We start from the raw sequence: 11780 nt of genomic DNA, 5'->3' as shown, positions 1-11780 counted from the left end.
CAGGTGGGGGATCATCCTGGAGGAAATTGGTTCCGGTTCCAGGGTAGTGACGAGAAGATGGTGGATTCGCTGCTCCTCTGAGACAACGGCAAAATTCGTCAAAAAATGAATCAATCCAGATCAGATGCTGTCTGATTCCTTCTGGTTTTTCAGCCTTCCCTGCTGGGAACACAAAAATTGAATGCTGCTGTCTGTGTTATGTGGCGCTGGGGACAAAATAGCCTTGAGAAACTGGTGGGGGTGGTCAGCTGGGAGCAGAAGATGGCGTCCGCTCCTACCCGATGCCCGATGCTGAGGCAGAGAGGAAAGAAATGCGAGGCACCAACTAGTGGACAAGGAACGGCAGCCTAATCCCCTGTATGGCACCAGTGAGTGAGAGTCGCTGGTGCCGAGGGGGGATGAAGGGAGCGGCATTGGAGTTCGAAGGAAGGAGACTGAGGCGAGTTGGGGGCTGTCGTGTGGACCTGAGGACATTGGCTGAGATTGGACTAAAAGAACAGAGTGGATATAGCTGGGGGAGAGTGAACAGTGGAAACTGAACTGTTGAACTTTGAGGATGTTAGTAAATGTTAAGATCGTCGCTTTCTCATCTTCCCCCCCTCTTCCTCCCCCTGCTCCCATTTTCCATTTCCCATTTCCTGTATTCCCTATTGCAGTGTTTTTCAACCAGTGTGCCGCGGCACACTAGTGTGCCGTGAGACATGGTCAGGTGTGCTGCGAAGCTCAGAGAGAGAAAGAAAACCAGAGAGAGAGAAAGAAAGAAAGAGAGAAAGAAAGAAAACAAGAGAGAGAAAGAAAGGAAGAAAGAGAGATAGAGAAAGAAAGCAAGAGAGAGAGAAAGAGAACAAGAGAGAGAAAGCAAGAAAGAAAGAGAAAGAGAGGGAGGGAAGGTGGGAGAGAGAAAGACATAGAGGGAAGTAGGAAGGGAGGAGAAAGAGAGCAAAAAAGAGAGGAAGGAAGGAAGAGAGAAAGAGGGATGGAGAGCGAGAGAAGAAAGAAGGGAGGGAAAGAGGGAGAGAGAGAGAAATAGAGTGGAAGGGAGGAAGAGAGAGAAATTATATTTGTCCAAACTTTTTTTAGCCCCCCCACCCAACTCAATGTGCCCCAGGATTTTGTAAATGTAAAAAATGTGCCATGGCTCAAAAAAGGTTGAAAATCACTGCCCTATTGAATTACATTGAAGAACTGCACCCCTAGTGGATGGCTCTATAATTACAACAGACTTAATGAAGGATTTTACTAAAGACATTATTATCATCCTGTTCTGATTGACTGATTGACTGATGAATTTTAACCTACTTATTTATTCAAGAACTGGTTTTATATTAATTGATTCTAATTTATATTATTGTCTCAGGTTAATTTTATAACTGACTGGTTAACCTTTTTTAATTAATTAACTATTTTTAATTTTTATACATTTTTTAACTAATTTATTGGGGGGTAATTTTAGTGATGGATATTTGGGATCAGATGGAAGGTATATATGAAATGAATCGAATGAATGGTGGGATTAACTTGCAGGATGGGTGGGGTATGGATGAGGTAAATAGTAATAGTAATTTTTATAATATGAATGGGTGGGGTGAGTGGGATGGTATGTATGGGAACAATAGGGTCAGTATGAATGCAGAATTTAGCCTACCTGGCGGTAGAGGGACAGGAGGGATGGGGGTATCTTTCTCCGGGGTGACAGAGGGCCAGAATATTCCGGTCCTGCTGGGGAGAGGTAGATATGGCAGGAGTCACGGGGCTAGCCGTTCTGGAGGAAAAAGAGATCGCTGCTTAATAGCGATCCCTTGTTCCGGTCCCGTGAGCTCAAACCGGAGCCCTGGTGACGAGTGTAATCCGGGCCCTGGGCTCAAGCTGCTGCTACTCAATGCCAGATCGGTCGTGAATAAAGCTCTCCTCATCCGGGATCTGATCCTGGATGAGGAGGCCGATCTGGCATGTGTTACTGAAACCTGGCTGGGCCCAGAGGGAGAGGTGCCTCTCTCGGAAATATGTCCAGCCGGGTTTCAGATATGGCACCAGCCTCGACCCCAGGGAAGGGGGGGAGGAGTGGCTATTGTAGCCAGGGAGAGCCTCCATCTGCGTAGACTCGTTGCTCCTGAGATCGCGGGTTGTGAGTCACTCCTTGTGAAGTTGGACTTAGGGGTTCAGGTGGGCTTGTTACTCACGTACCTGCCTCCCAGCTGTGTGTCAACAGCCCTGCCTGTGCTGCTCGAAGAGGTGGCCGGGCTGGCGGTGGAGTTCCCCGGACTCATTGTCCTGGGGGACTTCAATCTGCCGTCGCTCGGCGGTTCCTCAGGATTAGCACAGGAGTTCATAGCCACCATGACAGCCATGGACCTGACTCAAGTAGTTCAGGGTCCGACTCACGAGGGTGGACACACACCCGATATGGTATTCCTCTCGGAGCAACTGAATAGTGGTCTGAGACTAAGGGGCTTAGAAGCATTGCCTTTGTCATGGTCAGACCATTTTCTACTGCGGCTTAACTTCCTGGCTCCAATCCTCCCCCGCAGGGAGGCGGAACCGATTAGGAGGTTCCGCCCCAGACGCCTGATGGACCCTGAGCGCTTTCAGAAGGCGCTTGGGGTTTTACCAGACTCGCTCGTCCACAGCTCGGCAGAGTCTCTTGCTGAGGCCTGGAACAAGGCTGCAGCGGAGGCTCTTGACCGAATTGCGCCACTGCGACCTCTCTGTGGCACTAGACCCCGTAGAGCTCTATGGTTCAACGAGGAGCTCCGGGAGTTGAAATGCCAGAAGAGACGTCTAGAGAAGCGATGGAGGAAGAGTAAGTCCGAATCCGACCGAACACTTGTAAGAGCTTTTATTAAGACTTACAAAGTGGCGCTCAAGGCGGCAAGATGCGCGTACCATGCCGCCTTGATTGCATCAGCGGAATCCCGCCCGGCTGCCCTGTTTAGGGTGACCCGCTCCCTTCTAAATCAGGGGGGAGTTGGGGAACCCTTGCAGGGCAGTGCTGAGGAATTTAACTCGTTTTTCGCTGATAAAGTCGCTCGGATCCGAGCGGAACTCGACTCCAATTGCATAGCAGTATCGGCTGACAATGAGTCAGTTGAGGTGACTGGGGCTAAACGTCTTTGTCCATCTGTCTGGGAGGAGTTTGACTTGGTGACACCTGATGAAGTGGACAAGGCCATTGGAGCTGTGAGTTCTGCCACCTGCTTACTGGATCCGTGTCCCTCTTGGTTGGTTTCGGCCAGTCGAGAGGTGACACGGAGCTGGGTCCAGGAGATTGTCACCGCCTCCTTGGGGAGGGGGTCCTTCCCGGCTCCTTATAAGGAGGCACTTGTGCACCCCCTCCTCAAGAAGCCCTTCCTGGACCCAGCCATGCTTAATAACTACCGTCCAGTCTCCAACCTTCCCTTTATGGGGAAGGTTGTTGAGAAGGTGGTGGCGCTCCAACTCCAGCGGTCCTTGGAAGAAGCCGATTATCTAGGGCCTCAACAGTCGGGTTTCAGGCCCGGTTACAGCACGGAAACTGCTTTGGTCGCGTTGATGGATGATCTCTGGCGGGCCCGGGACAGCGGCTTGTCCTCTGTCCTGGTGCTTCTTGACCTCTCAGCGGCTTTCGATACCATCGACCATGGTATCCTTCTGCGCCGACTGGAGGGGTTGGGAGTGGGAGGCACTGTTCTCCAGTGGTTCTCCTCCTACCTCTCCGGTCGGTCGCAGTCGGTGTTAGTGGTGGGTCAGAGGTCGACTCCGAGGTCTCTCCCTTGTGGGGTGCCTCAGGGGTCAGTCCTCTCCCCCCTGCTATTTAATATCTACATGAAACCGCTGGGTGAGATCATCCAAGGGCATGGGGTGAGGTATCATCAATATGTGGATGATACCCAGTTGTACATCTCCACCCCATGTCCAGTCAGCGAAGCAGTGGAAGTGATGTGCCGGTGCCTGGAGGCTGTTGGGGACTGGATGGGTGTCAACAAACTCAAACTCAATCCAGACAAGACGGAGTGGCTGTGGGTGTTGCCTCCCAAGGACAATTCCATCTGTCCATCCATTACCCTGGGGGGGGAACTACTGACCCCCTCAGAGAGGGTGCGCAACTTGGGCGTCCTCCTCGACCCACAGCTGACATTGGAACATCATCTTTCGGCTGTGGCGAGGAGGGCGTTTGCCCAGGTTTGCCTGGTGCACCAGTTGCGGCCCTATTTGGACAGGGAGTCATTACTCACAGTCACTCATGCCCTTATCACCTCGAGGTTCGATTACTGCAACGCTCTCTACATGGGGCTACCTTTGAAAAGTGTTCGGAGACTTCAGATCGTGCAGAACGCAGCCGCGAGAGCCATCGTGGGGTTTCCCAGATTCGCCCACGTTTCTACAACACTCCGTGGCCTGCATTGGCTGCCGATCAGTTTCCGGTTACAATTCAAAGTGTTGGTCATGACCTTTAAAGTCCTACATGGCATTGGACCAGAATACCTCCGGAACCGCCTACTACCGCACAAATCCCAGCGGCCAATAAGGTCCCACAGAGTCGGCCTTCTCCGGGTCCCGTCGACTAAACAATGTCGTCTGGCGGGCCCCAGGGGAAGAGCCTTCTCTGTGGCGGCCCCGGCCCTCTGGAATCAACTCCCCCCGGAGATTATAACTGCTCCCACCCTCCTTGTCTTCCGTAAACTACTTAAGACCCATCTATACCGCCAGGCATGGGGGATTGGAGACACCTTTCCCCCAGGCTTATTATAATTTATGTTTGGTATGTATGTGTTGTTTGGTTTTTTAAATTGATAGGGTTTTTAGTTTTTTTTCTTAATATTAGATTTGTGCCTGTACAATATTGTTTTATCGCTTGTTGTGAGCCGCCCCGAGTCTTCGGAGAGGGGCGGCATACAAATCTAATAAATTATTATTATTATTATTATTATTATTATTATTATTATTATTATTATTATTATTGCAGTTTCGGAAATGCTTCCATTACTCAACATCTCCACTTCAGGGAACTCAGCATCTGTCTAATCAGAACCATTTTTTTCTTTCTTTAGTTACAGGGTGGCTGATTCCTGTGGGAATTGTGGCAGCCTTAATCTTGGGAGCTTTGATTGTCTTTGTGATATGTAAGTAAAAAAACCTCATCCACTGCCCCCCCTTCTGTGTCTTTCTGTGTTGACTGAACTGATGTGGATGAGAGAGACTCCTTGAGGGGCCACAGCTAGGACCCATATGAGACCTTCCTCATGAACAGCTCTTTGAATGGGAATCTGAAAGGAAGAAGAAACTAGGCAGCCATTTTTTCAACCCATTTAAATCTCAAAATGTTCCACATTCCTCTTGTCCGGGAAGAAGCTGCTTTGGCTTCAGTGGACAGAGGAGCAAATATCAGGGCTGAGGAGACTCTTAAATGATCTGGGAAGCACTAGAATATCCCTAATCCTGCCCTGAAGAAGATGCATGTGCCTGGGATGAGGGACATTTAGGACAGCTCTGATGGAAGATAGGTCCATGGAAGGAGGGACTCATGTCCTCTGCCCCTGCTTGCAATCACACATAGAGACAAAAACAGACTCCAAGGTCCAGCAGTGGAAGGGAGCCGCTGCTTCCTCTGCTCCTACTCAGAGCCAGAGGCATGACAACGAAAGTAGATGTAGGAAGAATTGAGTTTCACAAAGTGAAACTTTAACATCTTCATCAATGACCTGGACGAGGGAATAAAAGGGGAACTAATAAAATTTGCAGATGACACCAAGCTGGCGGGGGTAGCCAACACCCTTGAGGACAGGCTCAGAGTACAAGAAGACCTAGACAGACTATCACAGTGGGCCCATACCAACAAAATGAGGTTCAACACCGACAAATGCAGAGTCCTCCACCTCGGCAAAAAGAACCCTAGACATACATACAGCCTGGGAGATACCCCACTCAGCAGTAGTGACTGCGAAAGAGATCTTGGAGTCTTGGTGGACAATCAACTAAACATGAGTCAGCAATGTGCAGCAGCAGCCAAAAAAGCCAACTCAATCCTAAGCTGCATCAACAGAGGGATACGCTCCAAGACCAGGGAAGTACTAATACCACTCTACTATGCCCTGGTCAGACCCCACCTGGAGTACTGCATCCAATTTTGGTCACCTCACTACAAAAAAGACATCGAAACTCTGGAGAAGGTGCAAAAAAGAGCAACCAAAATGATTAGGGGACTCGAAACCAAGACTTGCGAAGAGAGATTGAGAGAACTGGGCATGGACAGCCTAGAAAAAAGAAGGTCTAGAGGGGACATGATAGCAGTTTACAGATACTTGAGGGGTTGCCACGGTGAGGAGGGGGTCTCTTTATTCCCCAGGGCACCAGAGGGCCGGACGAGGAACAATGGTTGGAAGCTGACCAAGGAGAGATTCAACCTGGAAATAAGGAAGAACTTCCTGACGGTCAGAGCGATCAACCAATGGAACTGCCTGCCAGGGGAGGTGGTGAACTCCCCAACTCTGGACACCTTCAAGAGGAGATTGGACTTCCATTTGGATGGGGTGCTGTAGGGTTCCTGCTCAGGCAGGGGGTTGGACTCGATGACCTAACGGTCCCTTTCAACAAACAAACAAACAAACAAACAAACAAACAAACAAATAAATAAATAAATAAATAAATAAATAAGATCTCCACCTAACATTCTCATCAGTGGGTTGGAAGTGCTTTGTCATTTTCTGCTTGAAAATTGTGCTGCTTGTCTAATTCAGAGAAACCGAGTCTAACCTTTCAAGACTGCTGGTACAGTAGCGAAGTTGGGACAGGGACTTTGGAGTACAAACTAAAACAAAGTTTGTGAGATCTGGAGAAAGAACTACCAAGTTTGAAATGGATGGGGAATGCCATCTCTCTTGCTCCAGTAACAGGATTACCAGTGATCAAGCATCATTGTTTAAAATAAATTAATGTTGATACAGGACAGGGTCCTTTTCAGAACAGCCCTGCTGGGCAACTTTGAATGGCTTCAGTGGTGGTGGAAAAACAGGATTGTGACATCCCAAAGGAAGTGAAATAGGAACAAGGAGAGTTTCAACTTGATTATTCTTCAATAACCCCCAGGAATGTTGTACTGTATTACTTTTCCCTCTGTTCAGCAGCTCTCGAAGGTCAATAATTCTGCTCTTTGCCCATAAACAGACAAGAGCACTATTGCCTGATTCTCAGGATGCTGGGTTATATATAATTCAGCCAGTTTGACTATCTGGGCCTCCTGGAGGTCTTCAGCCAGGGGTGGGCTACTGCCCGGATGGGGGTGGGGGGACGCAGTGGGGTAGCGAAAATGGAGCTCCACTCCAGAGCACCCAATTTGCACTGAAAGATGCTGAAAGAAAATGCAGGGCATCCTGGATAAGCCACACTCACAGTTTGGTAGTAAAAATGTTGGTAGCCCTTCACTGTCTTCAGCATAGTCCTCTATCCCAGGCAAGAGCTGCTGCCCAATAATTAACTAGCTATCTTTCCCCCCCCCCCATCTATCAGACAAGTGGAGGAGATCCAGGAAAAATTTCTGTTGCAAAGTAACAACTCACCCTTATAACGGTTCTCAAGAAAAGGTTCCTTCTCAAACTGTCAGTGTCATAGAAGATGAGACGCAGTCACAGCCGATGCTCCAACCTACAATTACCTCAGAGGTGAGCCTGACACTTGCTGAAATCTATTTAAGAAACCAAACTCCACACTTGGAAAATACCTGGGAGACAAGACTTGTGGGCTGGGGGAATCCATCCTTTTTTCAAGGCAGCCTTGAAGAGATGGCAGGCTCCCTGGGGTTCCGTTGGGGCTCAGCTCTCCTGCCTGAACAGACAGGATCTGGCCCACCTCAGCCTCTCCATCCCAAAAGCTCTGAGGGAAGAATGTGGGATGAGGAAGGGATGGGAGGGAAGGAAAAGATAAAAAGATGTGGGTGGGGGGGAAGGCATCCAGGAAAAATCCCCTTGATAAGGATGAGCTTCAGGGTTAACAGGAGAGGAACTCTAAGGGAGAGAAGTGAGGATCCCTCCCTGAGAATTTCTCTCTCTCCAGGGAGGAATATCTGTGGATGAAGATTGCAAGCCTTTCTCAAGTTTTGTGCCTGCCTGGGGTTGCTGGGGGTGGGTGGACAGGGAGTTGAGCAGAGGAGAGAAGCACCAGGGAGAACAGAAGATCCAGGCTGTTCAAAGGGTATCAAAATGTATTGCAAGCTTATGATCTCTGCAAGAATCTCTGAACTACTAAAGGTTAAAGCAATTTGGATGTAGACAAGGAATTGAAGATGGGTTTCATTCAGGTCTCTTATGGGCACGAAGGGACTCTTGCCTGATTACTTATTTGGCACGCCTCCTCCCTCGGGCTCAGCCTGGTCACCTCCTACACTCCCCATATAAACCAGGATGCTGACTTCCTCCATTTTCTCCCTCTGCAGCACAATGCAACCCATAGAGGATGTAGGGGCAAGGGTGCTGAAGACTTTGTTTCAACTTCGCCAAGTGCAGAATGGAAGGAACCTACCATTGCTGGGAAGACCTCTGGTTCCCTTCTTCGTAGCCCAGGCCCCCAGCTGAAGCTCTTCCCTCCCTGCATCCATCAGATGCTCCAGCGCTTTCCCCTCCTCCCTGATCATGGCAGGTTGTCACTTTCCAATAGAGATTTTTTCTGTATCCCCTCTACCAGCCTGACAAAAAGAGAAGACAGAAAACTCATACCAGGGGCAGCAGCATCTGAGCTGGAGAAGGATTTATTCTGAAGACCTCCCTAGAAACCTGCCTTCAACCACTATTGATTATTTTACAACAATAAAGCATAGAGAGCCGGGGTGGCGCAGCAGGTAGAGTGCTGTACTGCAGGCCACTGAAGCTGACTGTAGATCTGAAGGTCAGCGGTTCAAATCTCATCACCGGCTCAAGGTTGACTCAGCCTTCCATCCTTCCGAGGTGGGTAAAATGAGGACCCGGATTGTGGGGGCAATAGGCTGGCTCTGTTAAAAAGTGCTATTGCTAACATGTTGTAAGCCACCCTGAGTCTAAGGAGAAGGGTGGCATAAAAATTGAATAAATAAATAAATAACCTCTTGCAGTGTGTAAGAAATTAGGAGCTGAGATTTCTGGTTCTGGCTTCTGCTGTATACATACATAAGGATTTATATTATAGACATGAATCATGCTGAATTATTTACTTGTATGATGGGGGGCACTGAAAATTATTTTCCTTATGTAGTGAGGGATAATTCCTGACCTTTTTCTCTTAATATCTTAAAAGGTGGCTTGGCTATTTAGGAGGAAAACAATTTGGGAGGGAGCCTACAGAAACATGTTAAATGAAGACCCCCTTTGCCACTCACTGGTCCTCTGCTGAGTCTTTTAGGAGAGGTATGTCTGCAGCCATTCAATGCAGGTCTCCTCCAGGAAGAATTTGTTTCTCTCAGACCACCCTGGATCTTCCTTCCAATTCTCCTTGAACTTCTGGGCCTGGGGCTGACGTACCACCCATCCGAGGCTCTCCTTGTCAGAGCTGATATAGTGCCATCCATTGTAGCCATAGTGCAAAAGCCCTTCTTCTTTGTTCCCATCTTCTCTGAGCTCACAGCCCCTGCCAGGTGTGAAGCCCTGAAGGAGATGCAGAGAGTGTGTGCGTGTGTGCATGAAAAGGATCCAGGGTTCATCTCCCTAGACAGCATTAGAATCTACCCCTCTTCCCACCTAGGGAGAGAAATCCAATTTCTCCTTTCCCTGATTATCACACAGGGAGAAACGTCTTTTACTTCAATTAACTCTGTTCAGTTGGCATCAGGCCATGTGGAATTCCTAGGTGAGGGAGATAATTGGGGGTGGGGGTGTTGGGGGAATGTCTTTCATTTTTAGGGAAGAAAAGACAAATTCCTTGTGTGTACAATCACACTTGGGTAATAAAGAATTCTATTCTATTCTATTCTATTCTGAATGACATCCTCTGAAACCACTGGAGGTAAAGGATGACACTAGCTCTGCTCATCTCTGGCATGATGGTTCCATTGTGATAACGTCTCCTGTTGTAATAAGTTCTCCAGGTCAATCCTGAAGACCCACTTGGGGGGTCAAAAACATCTTTTCTGCCTCCTCAATCCAGGGCACCAAAGGTTCCATCTTCTTGATGAGTCTGTCAAAGTGAGCGATGGGCTGGTCATCCAAGAAGCTTCTAATGAAAAACTGGGGCAGATTCCAGCTGGGCTTTGGCAGATGCAGGTAGAAGTACTGCAGAGACTGCAAGGGAGAGCCTAGAAAGTGAGGAGAGAAAAGAGTAGAATTGGAGGGTTTGCTCTGTAGCTCCATCCCCTCCAACATGTTATAGGCAAACAGATAATCTGGGTAAGATGCAGGCTCATCATTGTCTAACCTGCTTCTTCTGCTCTTCTGGGCCCTCGGGGTTCCTAGCCTGCAGTTGGAGGGCCTGATCTCCATGGCGACCCACACAAACACACCTTTGCCCACAAAGGGAGGAGTCAGGTGGGCTCTATTTGTATGGAAGTTAACAAGAGAGTTGAAAAACGGAGCCTCCCCAGAGAGGAAGCCTTTCCAAATGAGGGGAATGTTCACTGATCGTGGAGGAGCCAGATAGAATGGAAGGACCTCCTGGCCCAATGCCCAGGCGGGAGAAGGAAGAGCGTCTTGAAGGACAGAAGGGCTGAGGTGTGAATCATCTTTTCACTGTTTCTCCCCCATCCCCGTTGTCCCAACATGAACGTCTTTTATTTGCTCCTTATCTTTGCATGTTTCTTGTGTTAGAAATAAAATTTCTGATGACGTAAAAATAGCTCATAACTTGTAGACAGCTATTATTGTGTTTAAAAGCAAGAGACTCTTTTCCATCTTTTGTCTGGAGCACCATAGCTTGACTTCTGGAAATAAAACAAAAGGCTGGTAAAAATGCAAAGACAGGAAGCAAATAAAAAGCAGGCACAAACCTGAGCAGAGAATTTTGGCAGGGTCGGACTTTTCTGCAAATCCAGATGGGACTGATGGTGAGGGGTGGGGCAATGCCTTAGCAACTTGTCCTCAGTGGAGGGAGGTATCCTCACTTGGAGGTGTAAGGAGCGGGTGGCTGGAGGGTGATACCAGGGCACTGGGCTCCCTTCTTGCTCTTGACAGCTGTGCTGGTGTCCATCCTGGGGGGGGGGCCTTTGCGGTGAGTTTCTGGAAGGGGCGTGCATAAGTGCACCTTTGTGCCTACCATTCCTGTCCAAATGTCTTTTTCATCATTATATTATGTTAAACATACTACAATACAATACTATATTTGTATGACAAATTAAACAAACAAACAAACAAACACACACACACACACACACACACAAATAAATAAATAAATAAATAAATAAATAAATAATTTGTGAGGGACAAGAAATAGAAAGGGGGGCGCATGTCCTGGGCTGGGTTTCTCTCCCCCATCAACACCAACACACACACCCCAGTCCCAAACTCCTTTCCCAGAAGGAAAAAAAAGCCTTCCTTCTCTCGCATTTCAACAAGCCTGGTTTGAAAACTTTGGTACCTGTTTTGTAACCAGCTCCCTTTGTATTTCTGTGAGAACAGGGAGTAAGTGATGTGCCGGTGTCTTGAGGGTGTTAGGAGCTGGATGGGTGTTAACAGGCTCAAGCTAAACCCCAACAAGACTGAGTGTCTGTGGGTTCTGCCTTCCAAGGATACTTCCATCTGTCCATCCATTACCCTGGGGGGGGAGCTTTTGACCCCCTCAGAGAGGGTCTGCAACTTGGGTGTCCTCCTGGATCCACAGCAGACAGTTTGCCCAGGTTCGCCTGCTACACC

General features: G+C 48.5%; 1 protein-coding gene across 1 annotated transcript in view; it reads left to right on the top strand.

The window, feature by feature from the left end:
- The window catches only part of LOC139159129 (major histocompatibility complex class I-related gene protein-like), a 137885-nt gene extending 128631 nt beyond the window's left edge, over positions 1-9254 (top strand). Inside the window, exons 5-8 of the mRNA XM_070736486.1 lie at positions 5028-5099; positions 7483-7634; positions 7789-7858; positions 9238-9254. Coding sequence (XP_070592587.1) covers positions 5028-5099; positions 7483-7634; positions 7789-7858; positions 9238-9254 — 311 coding nt within the window. The remainder of the gene's footprint in view (positions 1-5027; positions 5100-7482; positions 7635-7788; positions 7859-9237) is intronic.
- The last annotated feature ends 2526 nt before the right edge of the window (positions 9255-11780 follow it).

This window comes from Erythrolamprus reginae, chromosome 2 (genome assembly GCF_031021105.1).
Source record: "Erythrolamprus reginae isolate rEryReg1 chromosome 2, rEryReg1.hap1, whole genome shotgun sequence".
Classification (NCBI taxonomy): Eukaryota; Metazoa; Chordata; class Lepidosauria; order Squamata; family Dipsadidae; genus Erythrolamprus; species Erythrolamprus reginae.
Note: the sequence above shows the minus strand (reverse complement) of the source record. Positions and strands in the feature narration are given on the sequence as shown.